Genomic DNA, 15,249 nt, shown 5'->3' on the forward strand with positions numbered 1-15,249 from the left:
CATGCTGCAGGGAGTTTGAATCCCACATCAGGCCCTGCAGAGATCCATGTCATTGTGTAAGTCACCTGAACTTTCTGGGCTCAGCTGCTCATTCAGAGGGGAAGAGCACTTGGTTTTACAGAGTGGGAAACTGAGGCTTGGGGAGTGAGTTTCTGCTTCTTACCTCGGGCAGCAGAAGAAAGGGAGCTGTGAGCCCCGTTACAGGGGACGGCGACATCCTAGCAAGATGCGGGGCTAGGAGATGGGAGGCAGGTTCTTCCCAGGGACTCATTCACTTTTGCATTTCCCCATCTTTTTTTCCTAAATTCTGTTGTCCATCTGGCTTGCGCTGCTCCCTGTGGAACCATCCACCCAGTCATGGTTCAGGGTAGAGAGTGGCAGAGCCTAGACTGAAAGAGGTCTCCAGGATTCTCCACTCAAGGTACCTTCTCCTGAGAGCTGCTGGGGTCTCAGACCCTCTGCAGTCCTCAGGAAAACTGCGCATGTGAGGAGGTGGTCTGGGGAGAGAGTTCACAGGGTTCAAAGGCTTGTGTCTCATAGAGACTGAAACTAGTGCTCCAGGAGGTCCCAGAGGCCAGATGCCCGGCTGTGTCTGAACACTGTAATTACCCCGACAAATATGTTTTCCCAGCAAAGGCCCTCAAAGGAATTGAGTCTGACCCCAAATGGTTCAGGCCCACTCATCTCATCCTACCTGCTAATAAATTATTAGGGGGTTGCAATGGTTAAAAGTGTAAATGAACTCCAGGAACTTTCCTGGTCATCCAGTGATTAAAACTTCGCGCTTCCACTGCAGAGGGCGTGGGTTTGATCCCTGGTCAGGGAACCACATGCCATTTAAAAAAAAAAAAAAAGAAGAGTGTGGGCTCCGGGGTCAGGCTGCCCAACCACTCAGTCCACCTCTCTGGGCTCCGTTGGCCTTATCTGTAAAGTGGAGGAAATAATGATACCTGACTCGGGGTTGCTTGGAGGATGACAGGAGATAACCAACGAGAGGCACTGAGCCCACTGGTGGGGTCTGGGAAAGCTGAGGGAAAGGTCATTCTTATTAAAGATGAGGCCAGTGGGCTCCGGAGAGATGTTCTAACCTGTGGGGCAAAGCCAGGACTGCGGACTTGTCTTCAGACCCCCTTTCCTCTGCTCCCCCATCTCCTCCACTTTAGAGGCCCTGGGTCCAGACCCTAGGCCGGGGAAGTTGAGATTTTGTGCCCCATTGACACAGCCTCACCCAGGCCCTTGGGTCTAGATGACCTGCTTATCAGAGCACCCTGCTCCACCTTGTGGGTCCCACCAGGAGAGGGGAGGGACTTGGAAGCAGGTGGGTGAGGTGGGAAGGAAGAGCCAGGGCAGAGGTGGCTGTAATTCGGGCCTCCGATACCCTCACTGGGCATCACAGCCTGGCCTGGGGCTAGTTAGGTGGAGCCGCAGTCAGTGCTGACAGTCCGCTTTCTATGCCCGTCACTTTTATACTTACATGCCTGGTCCTGTGCTGCCTTTCCTGCTCACTTAGCCAGGGTTTTGTGAGTCCCGGTTCTGTGCTGGGCCACTGCTAGGGGATTGCAGAGGAGCCACGAGAAACAGGCTGGTGACAGCCCACCCCTTGCGGGCGCTGCATGGCACTGCATGGCGCTGATTAGGGCACCAGGTAGAAGTTGATAAGGTGCAGCCGCTGCCCCGGGGCTCAGCTGCTCCTGAGCGCCCCAGATGGAGCAGGGGATGGCAGCTTTCTACCAGGATAATCAGGCCCTGGGGTTGAGCCCAGCCCTGAAAAATGCTTGTATGTGTGTGTGTTAGTCACTCAGTCGTGTCCAACTCTTGGTGACTGCATGGACTGTAGTCCGCCAGGATCCTCTGTTCATGGAATTTCCCAGGCAAGAATATTGGAGTGGGGTGTCATTCCCTTCTCCAGGGCATTTTCCCAACTCAGGGATCGAACCTGGGTCTCCTGTTTGGCAGGCAGATTCTTTACCATCTGAGCCACCAGGGAAGCCGTGAAGGATGCTTGGGGTTCCTGCATGGTGCTGATTAGGGAGTGGGTAGTGGTCCAGTAAGTTAGGCCTGGAGGCTATTCCAGCCTGAGACCTGTGGGAGCCAGGCAGGACTGTAGTTCTGAAATTTTAATGAGCTATTTCAGGCATTCAGAAGACAGATAAAATAATACTCCCAGCTTAAGAAAGACAATGTTACAGACCCTGTGAAGCTCGGCGCCCACCTCCCCAGCCCACCTTCCCCCTCTCCCAGAGGAAACCCTACTAACCATGCTGACCATGCCTTCCCCTCGGCTGCCTTTATTCTTTTACTATTTACTTTATTCTTTTACTATTTACGTCTGCATACCAATGATGGTTTTGCTTGCTTTGGCCTTTTTTTTTTCTCCTAGCCACACCACGCGACATGTGGGATCTTGGTTCCCTGACCAGGGATTGACCTGCACCCACTGGACCACCAGGGAAGTCCTTCTTTGGCATTTTAGGGAAATATTGTCAGGTTGTCTGTTTTCTGTGGCCCGTCTGTTAGCTCAGTGTTACGTTTGAGCTCTGTGCAGGCTGAGAACGGGTAGCCTAAATCATTCACTCCCCTGACGTGTAGTTTTCCATGGTCGGAATATGTCATAATTTATTTGTCCATTGTGCTATCAATGGACATTTGGGATGTCCACTTGTTCACTCTTGGGACACGGGGTTTCCATGGGGCCATATTGGGGAGGGGACAGAGGCTTGCCTCCTCCCGGTCCACAGAGGGCCTGCCTGGGGGTTGGACACTCTCCCACCAGCCCTGGGGAGCCACTGAAGGCTGTTGAGCAAGAACAGGATGCAGTCAAAAGTGGTGCTTTGGGAGTATGAGCATCTGCCAGTGGTTTGCAGTTTGGTTCAGTGAGTCAGAGAGCTGACTAGAGGAGGCTTTCGTTAGGGCCTCGCCAACAGTTTCTCTTTGCAGGGGTGAGCCCATGAAGGGAAGTGAGAAATGGAGAGGAATTCTGTCCGAGTCACCGAGGAAAGGGTTAAATGGATGCTTGAGTTGTGAAACTAGGAGGGTGACAGCGCCTTTCCCAGAAAGAGAGGCAGCAAGGGGAAGAGCTGACAGGCATGGTTATAGACCCTGGTGATGCAGCCAGCCCGCCAGTGGAGGGGGAACAGAGCTCAGGGACTGGAGAGAAGCACGAGGAATCCTTTGTCTGCAAAGAACCAGGCCCCATGCAACCGGGTCCTCAGGCCCCTCCCCCCTGCTCTGTGCTGCGATCCAGACCTCAGGGCCACAGGGGCCACCCTGGCCAGCACAGATCTTGGGTCTGACAGCCATCCCACCACCACCTTTCTCCACCTGCAACACCTCCTCTAGTCCAGGCCCTTGTCGTGTCCCTCACTGCGTGACTCCCCATCCCCCTTCCCCTCCGCTCCAGTTCATTCTACCCTCCACACAGCAGCTGAGCAAGCTCTTAAAAAGGAAGTTAGAACATACGCTTCCCCTCTTTCAAACCCACCAGCAGTTTTCCACCCCCTCTCCATGGCCTGACCCCTGCGCACCTCGCTGACCCTTTCTCTGCCTACAGGCTTCGAGGTCTCTTGGCAGCTCCTCGAATGTGCCCCACTAGTGCCTGTATAGGGACGTTGGTGCTGCGCCCCCCACAGTCAGTCAGCACCGCTGGCTGCCCCATCTGTCTGTTCCCTGCTCAAGGGTCGCCCTCAGAGAAGGAGCCTTTTCCAACCACCCAGTCTACTGGGAAACCATCTTCCTTTCCCACCACAGTTAAGCGCTTGCTTGTTGATTGTTTTGTTTTCCGGTTCAGTGTCTGTTGGCTGCTCCTCTCATTATGTTGGCAGGGAGCCATCTGCCTTGTTCTCTGCCTTCTGTACCCGGTCCAGCACGTGCAGTAAATATTTGCTGGTTAAAGCCAATGGAAGAGCAGAGCCTGGTTTACTGCAGCTTCTTACTGCATAGTCCCTGCCCTTGTACATCTTGATCTTTGTTGGAGGACAAAGTACGTGTACTAAGTATCCAATAAGGGAAGACGGGGAATGTTTACCAGTCCCTCCCAGATTGTGCACAGCCTTGTTCTAGCAGCTGTGAAGGGTGTCCTGCTGAATTTGGGAAGGAAACAGCAGTTGCTAAACTCCTTCCACCCTTCAGCCCCTGGAAAAGGCTAACATTTGTCATCTTGTTTTATGTCACTTAATCCCTACACAGTCCTGCAGGGGTAAGTCGTGGTATCGCTATTTCATAGATGAGAAGTCTGATCTGTGAGACCATTGACTAGCTCAAGGTCTCAGACCAAGGACAGCCCAAGCCGTGATGAGAACCCAGAGCTTCCTGTTGCCAGGGGTCCTGCGCTTCCTGTAAGCCTAAATAGGAAGAAATGAAGTCAGGAATAGGGCCTAGATGCCAAGTGGTGGCTGGGTACAGAGGCAAGGGTGATTTTCTTTTCTTCTTTATTATTTTTAAAATTTTCATTTTGAAATCATCTCAGATTTGCAAAATTTGTGCAAAGAATTCCCATATACCCCCTCACCCAGTTCTCCGAAATGTTAACATCTTCCATAACCATGGTACAGTCATGAAAACCAAGAAATTAACATCCATCCAAACCACTCTCCAGACTCCAGTGAAATTCCATGCATCATCTCCCAAACGTTCCTTTTCTGGTCTACCGTCCAGTCCAGGATATGTGGGTTGATCCAGCCAGTCCCCTCTGTGCTGTGCCGAGTGTTTGTTGTCCCAGCGGCACAGCAGGCGGAAAGGCAAGAACCAGCAGCTCCCACCAGCGCTCACCCAGTCTTGGTGTGCCTTCCCCAGGTTCTCACACGTCCTGTCCCCTTTCCTTCTTGGAAGTGTCACCTCCTCAAAGAGGCCTTCCATGACTGACCATCAGATCTAGAATAGTAGCTCTTGTCCTCCTTCTCTATCCTTTCGCCTTGTTTATTTTGTCATCTTCTCTTGACAGTGAAAGTGAAAATGAAAGTCACTCAGTCGTGTCCTACTCTTTGCAACCCCATGGACTACACAGTCCATGGAATTCTCCAGGCCAGAATACTGGAATGGGTAGCCTTTCCCTTTTCCAGGGGATCTTCCCAACCCAGGGATTGAAACCAGGTCTCCTGCATTGCAGGCAGATTCCTTACCAGCTGAGCCACAAGGGAAGCCCAAGAATACTGGAGCGGGTAGCCTATCCCTTCTCCAGCAGATCTTCCCTACCCAGGAATTGAACCAGGGTCTCCTGCATTGCAGGCGGATTCTTTACCAACTGAGCTATCGGGGAACAGTGTGTTTATTTATTTATTTATTTGGCTGCCTCGGGTCTTAGTTGTGTTGCACAAGGTCTTCATTGCATCTTGTGGGATCTTTCACTGCGGTGCAAGGACTCAGTTGTTGTGGTGCGAGGGCTCAGAAGTTGTGGCCTGTGGGCCTAGTTGCTCCATAGCGTGTGGGATCTTAGTTCCCCAACCAGGGATCAAACCAGAGTTCCCTGCTTTGCAAGGCAGATTCTTAACCACTGGCCCACAGGAAAGTCCCTTGACAGTATGTTTACTGTCCTGTCTGTCCTGCTAGAGTAGAAGCTGCAAGAAAGCCGGGACTCTGCCTTACCGCTGTGTGCCCAGAGCAGGCTAATAGCAAGGCCTCACTAAATATTGTGGAATGAGTGAAAGTAGGAAGTGGTCGAAATTAATTTTAAAATAAAACAAAAACAGGACCCATAAAAAACAGTCATGAAGACTCCTAAAGGATGGTAGAACCCCTCCACAGCGCATTCAATTTCCCAACTAAAACAAGTGCTCAGGCACACAGAGCTGGGACAGCAGTGATTCACCTTCAGCAAACTGTTATGGAAACATGCTTGCTGCTGCTGCTAAGTCGCTTCAGTCCTGTCCGACTCTGTGCGACCCCATAGACAGCAGCCCACCAGGCTCCCCCGTCCCTGGGATTCTCCAGGCAAGAACACTGGAGTGGGTTGCCATTTCCTGCTCCAATGTATGAAAGTGAAAAGTGAAAGTGAAGTCGCTCAGTTGTGTCCAACTCTTAGCCACTCCATGGACCGCAGCCTACCAGGCTCCTCCGTCCATGGGATTTTCCAGGCAAGAGTACTGGAGTGGGGTGCCATTGCCTTCTCCATGGAAACTGCTTGGTTTTGATCAAATCAGCTTGCCCTTCCCAAAGGGCCCTCCCCCTACCCCTGCCCCCCACAGACACAGTAAACCTCTGTAGGGATTTGGGGTCCTTCATCCAGCATCCCAACTTCTACTTTTCTGTCTCAGGCTTGATCAGCCAGAATCCCACCCCCATTACCTCCTGCCTTGCTGTGTAAACCTAAACACTGACCAAACCCACCCACAGCCTAGCCTGTCACCCTCCTGCGACCCCAGGGCCCGAGATGGCTCATTCTTCACAGGGCCCAGTATAAAATGGCATTTGGACCCTCTTGCTCAAAAAGCAAGAAAGAGGTGCCACATCCGATACGAAATTATGAAGACTTTCCTTTGTTCTACAATCTCTCTCTCTTGACTTGCCATGATGTTTTTAATTTGCTACTTAATGTCATTTGAGTAGGGGAACATTTAAAATGTTAATTATTAGCATGAATTGTGCCATTCATTATATATCATGCAATGTCAATTTTAAATGCAAATATAAGAACACTTGGGGCTTCCCAGGTGGCTCAGTGGCAAATGAATCCACCTGCTAAGCAGGAGATGAGAGTTCAATCCCTGGATCAGGAAGATCCCCTGAAGGAAATGGCTACCCACTCCAGTATTCTTGCCAGGGAAATCCCATGGACAGAGGAACCTGGTGGGCTACAGTCCATGGGATCGCAAAAGAGCTGGACCTGGCTTAGCAACTAAACAACACCAACAGCAACAATAAGAACATTTAACTTATACGTGGGATCACTGAAACTACGTAACTCACATTTCTTAGCTTGTACACAGATATGTGTTATGTTCTTACCAGAACAGTGGAAGTGTGGCAGCAGACCTAACTCAGCTGTTTTTGTTTCACTTCTTGATGCATAGCATTCTCAGCTCTCTCTGCTTTCAGCTTTCTGATGAATGAGGAATAGCTGGAAGGAAAAGGACAGATCCGTGGCCTCTTTCCCTTCCTTTCTGTAACAGCATCATTTGCAGCACTAATGGTAGGATTATACATAAGAAAGGATGTGGTAGGGTTCCTGTGTCTCTTAGAACACCATTGCCTCTTGATGCATTTTAAGCAAATTCCTTTTTTTATATAAGATTTTTTTTTTAATGTGGACCATTTTAAAAGTCTTTATTGAGTTTGTTACAATATTGCTTCTATTTTGTGATTTGGTATTTTGGCCACGAGGTGCATGGGATCTTTGCCTCCCAACCAGGAATCGAACTCACAACGCCTGCATTAGAAAGCAAAATTTTAACCACTGGACCACCAGGGACATCCCACAAGCAAATTCTAGTTTGAACCCAAAGTGTGGCTCACAGGTCAGCTATGCTAAGTCACTTCAGTCGTGTCCGACTCTGTGCGACCCCATAGACGGCAGCCCACCAGGCTCCCCCGTCCCTGGGATTCTCCAGGCAAGAACACTGGAGTGGGTTACCATTTCCTTCTCCAATGCATGAAAGTGAAAAGTGAAAGTGAAGTCGCTCAGTCCTGTCCGACTCTTAGCGACCCCATGGACTGCAGCCTAACAGGCTCCTCCGTCCATGGGATTTTCCAAGCAAGAGTACTGGAGTGGGGTCAGCTAGTGCCCTCCAGCCCTTTACTCATAGAGGTACACTCACTTGTCTTCACCTTGGGTCTTGAATTCCCACACATAGAGGGTCCACCAGAATTCTGTGCTCATGGCCATGGTGAACACGGTGTGTGAAGCAGGGTCAGGGCAGCAGGGACCGAGCAGACACGTGTGATGTGACGTGATGATATGTGCATCACCTCTGCCCATGTGCATGTTCCGTTGTCCCATCAGACTTCATGTTCAAGACACAAGTTCAAAGAGAAAATCCTTAAGGATTTCAGGATGGTGGCAGCAGAGCGTCATGCCCAGTGTGGGGCCCTCGGTGACTGCCGGGTCGCGCATCTGTAAAGCCGCCCTGTGTGCCAGAATCCTGTGTTGGGGGACTCTGTCACTCATGAGTCCCCTCTGTTCCACGTGCCCCCTTTTCACTGTGTAGCCTAGAACGTGGCAGGTGGAGGGAGGGAGTGTGGTCAAACCATCCAGCCTCACTTCTGCTGGCTTCCTCCACTAAAGAGCCAAGCAGAGCTTTCTATCATTTCCCTCAGTGAACCCTGCTGTCTGCTGTCCCTGGGCCTGGGCCTGTTGTTTCCTCTACCCTAGGGGTTCTCAGCCTTGTGGTCTCTGGGCCAATAGCATCAACATCACCCAGAGCTTGTTAGAAATGCAGATTCCTGGGCCCCACTCAAACTGCCTAAGACTCAAAACGCTGGGATGGGGCTGAGGAATCTGGCCTTCAGTAGGTCCCACGCGTGACTGCGATGCACCGCTGCTCTGCCTGAAATAGGGTTCCCACCTCCTAGCGGCTTCCTAACTCCTGTACTGCCTTCACTGAATAAAGCCCTCATCCTCAGATCTCTTCTGTGAATTCCTCAGTTCACATCTGGCCTGATGAGCTTTGAGCTTGGGGTCTGTCTGTTTCATTTTGCATCTTGTCCTGAGTCCTGAGCAAGGCAGACAGTCGGCACGCAACAAGTGGCGGTGGAGTTGCACTGGCGCAGGGGGTGACCGAGGCCGTGGAGACGTGGGGCCTGGGCTGAGCAGACGTCCCGCCCCGCAGGTACAGCCTCTACACGCGCACCCGGCTCGGGTACCTCTTCTACCGCCAGCAGCTGCGCAGGGCTCGGAATCGCTACCCCAAAGGCCACTCCAGAACCCAGCCCCGCCTCTTCAATGGTGAGCTCTGGCCGCCCCAGGCCAGCAACCGCCCCAGGCTGTGCCCACCCACCCCATCTCTTCCCCCAGTGGATGGGCTACCTGCCCTGCCCCCCAACCCACATCTCTATTCCCCAGGAGTGAAGGTGCTCCCCATCCCCGTCCTCTCGGACAACTACAGCTACCTCATCATCGACACCCAGGCCCGGCTGGCTGTGGCTGTGGACCCGTCAGACCCTCAGGCTGTCCAGGTGAGGGGAGGACGAGGGCAGTGGGACCTGGGCTCACCTGGGGGGCTGGCAGCTTCTTGTTAGAGAGAGGCTGACCTTGCTCTCTGCCAGTGGGAGGTGCCCCCTCCATGTGCACTCACACAGCACACCCTGACCGCCACAAACACACGTGACCCACTGGGGAAGGCTCAGTGTGCAGGGTGTGGCCGGGGGAGGAGGGGAGGACAGCAGTGGGAGAATCAGAGCTGGAGGGAGAGTGGTGCTGACCCGGGGCTGTGGGTCTAGCCGGCTTCCTTCTGCCTCTTCCTCTCTGTGGCCCCCTCTCTGAACCTTGCCTCTGTCTGTTGTGTTTGGGTCCCTTCATCATTCTCTCCATTTCTTATGTCTCTGTGTACATGTACCTGTGTATCCACCTGCTCTGCCAGTCTCCCTCCACCCTGTGCCCGTGCTGGGGCTCAGGTGCCCCCCTTTATCCAACCCCCTCTTCCCTACCCCCTTCCCATTCTCTGGCTCCATCGCCTTCCCCACATCTCTCCCTGCTCTCCTCTCTACCCAGCATCCCGATCCCCAGTCTGACTACCTCCTCTCTCCCCCAGGCTTCCATTGAAAAGGAAGGTGTTAACTTGGTTGCCATTCTCTGCACCCACAAACACTGGTAAGGGGCTGAGGTGGGAGGTCTGAGTGCAGATCATCTTCCCTTGGCCGGCCCTGGCTCCGCTGGGCTTTCCAGGACTGGGACCCATGAGAACACACTGGGCTGCGGGTCAGGGATCAGGCTGGGGGGGCACCATCCTCATGAAGTCACTGGGGCACCAGGGGAGGGGGGGAAGAGGGAGGGACGGGTCTCCCCGTCTTCTACTTACCAGGCTCCTGAAGCACCAGAGGAGGACAGGGCAGGCATTTATCTTTCATTCCATGGGCATGTCTGCTGGGCATGGGCAAACCTTGTCATCTCTTTCATCCAGGGAGGTTTTAGTCCAATAGGGAAGACAGCCCTGTGTGAAAGTATACAAACAATCACAACTGTGGCAGCCAACACAGGGTTTGGGGGGCAGGGGCACTGGGTGGGTATGATGAGATCCACGTGGAGGAATTAGAGGGCAGGATGACAGCTTGAACAAAGGTCTGAAGCGGAGCGGATGGCTTGGTTCAGTCCAGGAGCCAGGAGTCGCAGGGCTCAAAGCCCTGGAGATGCTTTGGGAAGAAAGAGGCTAGGAGGCCCAGTGCAGCTGCCCCTTAAAGCCCCTGCCTGTCTGTGCCATCCTACAGGGACCACAGCGGAGGGAACCGCGACCTCAGTCGGCGGCACCAGGACTGTCGGGTATATGGGAGCCCTCAGGACAGCATTCCCTACCTCACCCAGTAAGTCCCTGACCCAGGGGTGGGATGGCCCTGTCCTTCACCCTCATCCTTCAGTTATGTGTTTCAGGGCTATCAGCAGTTGGATCTTTGCTGATGCCCTTCCTGGCCCTTCAAGGGCAGATCACAGCCCATCTGAAGCATAACACTGTCCACCCCACAACTGATCCAGCCATAGTCCCCCAAAGAGGAAGCAGAAGGGCTTGAATCTGAAGCCCTGGGCACTGAGGGGGCCCATCTTTCTCTGGTGGGGAAGCCCTGCCCTTGCACATCACCTATCCCCTTGGGCCTGGGCAGTGCAGGGGAGGGAAGAGGAACGTGGCCCAAGTTCTAGTGCCTTCTCTCCACTGTTGCCTCCCTCCTCAGTCCCCTGTGTCATCAAGATGTGGTTAGCGTGGGACGGCTTCAGATCCGGGCTCTGGCCACCCCGGGCCATACACAAGGCCATCTGGTCTACTTGCTGGATGGGGAGCCCTATGAGGGTCCCTCCTGCCTCTTCTCAGGGGATCTGCTCTTCCTCTCTGGCTGTGGTGAGTCCCCCAAAAGGGAAGGGGGAGTGCGGGGATGAGAGGGAGGAAGAGAGGCCAGGGCAGGGGCCTGAGGACAGCCGCAGCCCTACGCAATGCATGGAAACGTTGGTTTCCGCACACGTGTTGCCTTAGCAGTTATTTCCACCTTTGTTACCTCGATTTTTCTTTCATATCCTCATGACATCCCAAAGGGGATGGATGGAATGAGGTGAAGCCTATAACTGAGTACCGACCTCAAAGAGCATTTGTTTCCATTGGGTGGAGCCGGGTTCTCTGATAGAGTGACTGGCAAGACCAGTTACAAAAACCTGAGAACCCCTGAGTGACAGGCTGATCCTGTGGGTGGGGGATCACCAGTCCCAGGCAGTGCAGGCAAAGAAGGCGGTGCTGTGTGCAAAAGCACAACCTTGCCTGGAGTGGGCCTGGAGCCACAGAACTCAGCCTGGAGGCTCCACACCCCCTCTCCCGCCACGTGTCAGTCTGTGCCCTCAGACAGGCCCAGCTAGGGCTGAATGTTTGGGTCCAGCTCTCAGGGGAAGGGAGGGATCCATGCCAGACAAATGGGCATGGCAGGGGCACGGGTGAGGGCTGGTGGTCAGCCCCAGCTATACAGGGGGGTCCCCACCCCTCTCCATGGACCTTACCCTGCTGTGTGATCCTTGTTCCTCACACATACCCGCTGACCCTACCAGGACGGACCTTTGAGGGTACTGCAGAGACCATGCTGAGCTCACTGGACACCGTGCTCGGGCTGGGAGACGACACTCTTCTGTGGCCTGGTGAGGTTCCCCTCCATCTCTTCCCAGCCCCTCACACACCCAGAGTCCCAGCCGACCCAGTTCCTGACCCAGAGGTGATACAGCTCTACCTCCAGTGCTCCTGGGAGCCATCTCCAGCAGTGGGGCACACTCCCTTCTTTCTGGAGCACTGGCTGTGTAAGGCCTCTTATGTCAGCTGCCCCTGGCAGCCAGCCCGCAGCCTCTGGGGAGCCCTGTAAGCCCCAGAGTGTCCCCATGGGATGGCTGATTTCTCATAGCCAGAGCCTAGAACAGAAAATAGCCTTTGCTTAATGAGGCGCCTTAAATCCACTCTGAATGGATCATTACCTGTGTCCATCACACCCACATGGCACACCCATCATCCATATGCATGTATGTGGAATATCCATCCATCCATACATACATACATGCATGGGTACATTGCATATCTGTAGTTTCTAAAACACATCTACTAATATCTCAGTCAGTCCTCAGAACATATATTCATCCATTCATTCCATTCAACAAATACTTTGTTGAGCACCTAACGTGCACCAGGTCCTGATCCCAGCCCCAGGGACACATAACGTTCTAGCAGCATTATTATTTTCCCCACTTGCAAAGGAGAAAACGCTGGCTCAGAGAGGGGCCATGACCTGACTGAGGTTGCACAGCTGGGCAGAACCAGCAGCACTAGAATGCAGGTCTTCTGGCTCCAGGTCTGTGGTTTTCCCCCCTCAATTGCTTCTGCAGCGTCACTCGTGGCTGACTTGTGTTTATAGAAGCAGCTCCTTGTGGTTGGGCTTTTTCTAGAAGCACTGTCCCTCCTCCTCAGTTGTTAGGTTACCCATTGGCCTGGGAATGGGAGGACTTTTCCTAACCATAACCTGTCTCACTCTGCCCTGTGTCTCGGCCCCCATGGCCATCCTTAGGCCACGAGTATGCAGAGGAGAACCTGGGCTTTGCAGGCGTGGTGGAGCCCGAGAACCTGGCCCGGGAGAGGAAGATGCAGTGGGTGCAGAGGCAGCGGATGGAACGCAAGAGCACGGTGCGGGGCTGGGGTCCAGGAGGGGCCGGGGGCACTCCCCAGAGGGATCCCATCTCTGCTGAGCCAGGCCCTGCAGGCCCCTCCCCAGAGCTCTGGCCTGTTTGGCACAAGGGCCTTCCAGTGAGAACTCCTGAACCCCAGGATGGGGCAGGAGGTGGGGAGGTTTCCCTGGTCAGATCCGTTTTCCAGATCCTCCCCACCAAACCCCGTGTCTCTCCTCCCACAGTGCCCGTCCACCCTGGGGGAGGAGCGCTCCTATAACCCGTTCCTAAGGACACACTGCCTGGTGCTGCAGGAGGCTCTGGGGCCAAGCCCCGGCCCCACAGGCGACGATGGCTGCTCCCGGGCCCAGCTCCTGGAGAGGCTCCGCCAGCTGAAGGACCTGCACAAGAGCAAGTGACCCCACCCTGGCCCGGCCCAGCCCACATGCCGCGGTGGGGAGACCGCCCATCATCGCCCACACCACACCATCCCTCTCTCTGCTACCACCCCACCTCCATCAGCTCGTCAGCGGGCACCACCCGGACACTGGTCAAGGGCAGAGGAGGGACAGGCGAGGAGACCCTGAGACCGAGAGGAGGCCAGCTTACGGAAGGCTTGGGGACTCCACGGGGTGAGGCTGAGTCACCAAGGGCAGAGCTGACACTGGGAGTTAGTTCCCCCTGTTCCTGCCATGGCAGTGAGGACGCAGAGCCCTTGCTCTCGCTGCAGCCTCTGAACTCAGGGCAGCAGGAGTCCCAAACAGGGTGAGTCCATCTTCCCCTTCCTCCCATCCACGGCTGGGAAAGAAACTCGCTCCCCCAGACTGGCCTGAGGTGAGGTGCTTTGGAAAAGCAGTCACTCAGAGGGGCACCTGGGCTCTGGTTTTCTGAGCCTCCGCCCCTCCTCCCCTAGGCATTTTTGCACAAGAGCAAGGCACCCACAAGAGCAAGGCCACCCCCGCCCCCACAAGGGCATTTTTTTTAAACAGAGCCATTTCTGAGAAAGAGGAAAGGGCTGGAAGCCTGGCTGTGGACAATCTGCCTCTGTGACTCCCCTGCTGCCTGGAAGGGGGAAAGTCCCGGTTGCCAAGGAGACACCAGGAGGCTGGGACTGGAGGCCCACGGTCATGTAGGTCACACATGCTCCCTGCACAGCTGGCCTGGTCCTGCCCGCTGGCCTCTGCCCTTGCCCTGGGCCAGCAGGGCCCCTCCTTCCCTGGGGACCAGAGAGCCATTGTCCACCAGGTCCACTGTGGTTTTCTCATTGTGGCCCTTATTCTTAGAAACTCCTGCTTCATCTTCAACCCTTGCCCCTTTCACTTAGTGAAGCCATTCATCTGGCCCTTTGCAATTGGCCAACAACATCGCCTTGTCATTTCTCATTTGCCCTTGGCCCCATCCTGGCAGGAGCAGGGGGTCTACACAGCAGAGAGCAGAAATCAGAAGTCCAGGAGTGGACAGCTCTCGAGTGAGTGGCAGCTTCTAGGACCCCCGGTCCGGGCCCTTCCGCTCTGCTCAGCCCTCCCTCAGCTCAGCTCCTCCTCTGGCCTTGGGTCCAGGTCCCTTTGGGGCCACAGTGAGGACAACGATGGTCCTCAAGCAGGCGTACCTGGGGTCAGCCAGGAGCCTTCTCTTCCTGGGTGGAAGCCTTCCCTCAGGCTCTGCTCCCCACTGGGGAGCCCCCGAGATGCCCCTGCCCTCAGTTTCCCTCATCATCCTGCCTCTGCCTCCCTCTTCGGCCACAGCCACTGGTACCAACTCTAGCAATACCGCCAGGATAGTCAGAGCTCCCCGCCCCTCCAGACCTGCAGTTCCTGCCTCTGTGCCTTCGCTCCTGCTGTTCCTCAGAATGGAATGCCTTTCCCTTGCTCCTTCTGCCTTGTCTGCCTGGCAAACACCTAGTCATCTCACCAATCCCCCTCAAGGTCCCCCTCCTCCAGGAAGTCCCCCCTCCTCCTCCCATGCCCCTCCCCCTCCAGGCTACCTCTGCTCTTTGTCAATGCTTCTCTTGCGGCACTTATCACACTGTATTTTACTTGTTTACACATTTGTCTCCCCCTTCTTGACTGTGAACCCTTCAGGGCATGGACTGTATCTTATGCATCTCTGTATTTTTGCGCCTAGCACGGTGCCTGGCACACAGTAGGCGCTCAATAAATGTTGAATGAATGAATGATTTAACTGAAGCTTGGTCCCTCAGTGGGCTTGTCTTTATTGGTAGCTCTGTTTCCCTCTCTGGGTTACAGTTCTTGCTTACTCAGAAGGACTGCACTTCTAGAACTCTGGGCAAAAACAAAGCTATAAATATATCCTTCCATGGCTCATGAGAATTTGTTCAGGGTTTATGATTTGCTTACCTTGGTGTTTTCCAAAGCTTGAGATGCACAGATGCACCGCTAGCTGCAGGGTCACCACCCATGCTTCAGGGACAAGGCCTGGGCGCTGACCCCTCTTTAAGGCCCTTTAAGGCCTCTGCAATTAACAGCCGG

The 15,249-nt window shown here is 54.3% G+C and overlaps 1 protein-coding gene and 1 long non-coding RNA gene across 4 annotated transcripts in view; one reads left to right on the top strand and one right to left on the bottom strand.

The window, feature by feature from the left end:
• The window catches only part of PNKD (PNKD metallo-beta-lactamase domain containing), a 72,104-nt gene extending 57,163 nt beyond the window's left edge, over positions 1-14,941 (top strand). For both annotated transcript variants that reach the window (XM_006046397.4, XM_006046398.4), the window contains 8 exons: positions 8,760-8,875; positions 8,993-9,105; positions 9,681-9,739; positions 10,354-10,446; positions 10,810-10,973; positions 11,666-11,752; positions 12,664-12,779; positions 13,006-14,941. In XM_006046397.4, coding sequence (XP_006046459.1) covers positions 8,760-8,875; positions 8,993-9,105; positions 9,681-9,739; positions 10,354-10,446; positions 10,810-10,973; positions 11,666-11,752; positions 12,664-12,779; positions 13,006-13,179 — 922 coding nt within the window. In that variant the 3' untranslated portion in view covers positions 13,180-14,941. The remainder of the gene's footprint in view (positions 1-8,759; positions 8,876-8,992; positions 9,106-9,680; positions 9,740-10,353; positions 10,447-10,809; positions 10,974-11,665; positions 11,753-12,663; positions 12,780-13,005) is intronic.
• Positions 7,243-15,241, bottom strand: LOC112582927. 2 transcript variants are annotated; one of them, XR_006548947.2, is made up of 4 exons: positions 15,118-15,241; positions 9,948-10,079; positions 7,749-7,934; positions 7,243-7,360 (listed from the first exon to the last, which is right to left on the bottom strand). It is a non-coding gene; the product is annotated as an uncharacterized LOC112582927 (long non-coding RNA). The 2 variants fall into 2 exon arrangements; XR_003107250.3 differs by lacking the exon at positions 7,243-7,360 and having other exon boundaries at positions 7,920-8,057.
• Between the last annotated feature and the right edge of the window lie 8 nt (positions 15,242-15,249).

This window comes from Bubalus bubalis, chromosome 2 (genome assembly GCF_019923935.1).
Source record: "Bubalus bubalis isolate 160015118507 breed Murrah chromosome 2, NDDB_SH_1, whole genome shotgun sequence".
Taxonomy (NCBI): Eukaryota; Metazoa; Chordata; class Mammalia; order Artiodactyla; family Bovidae; genus Bubalus; species Bubalus bubalis.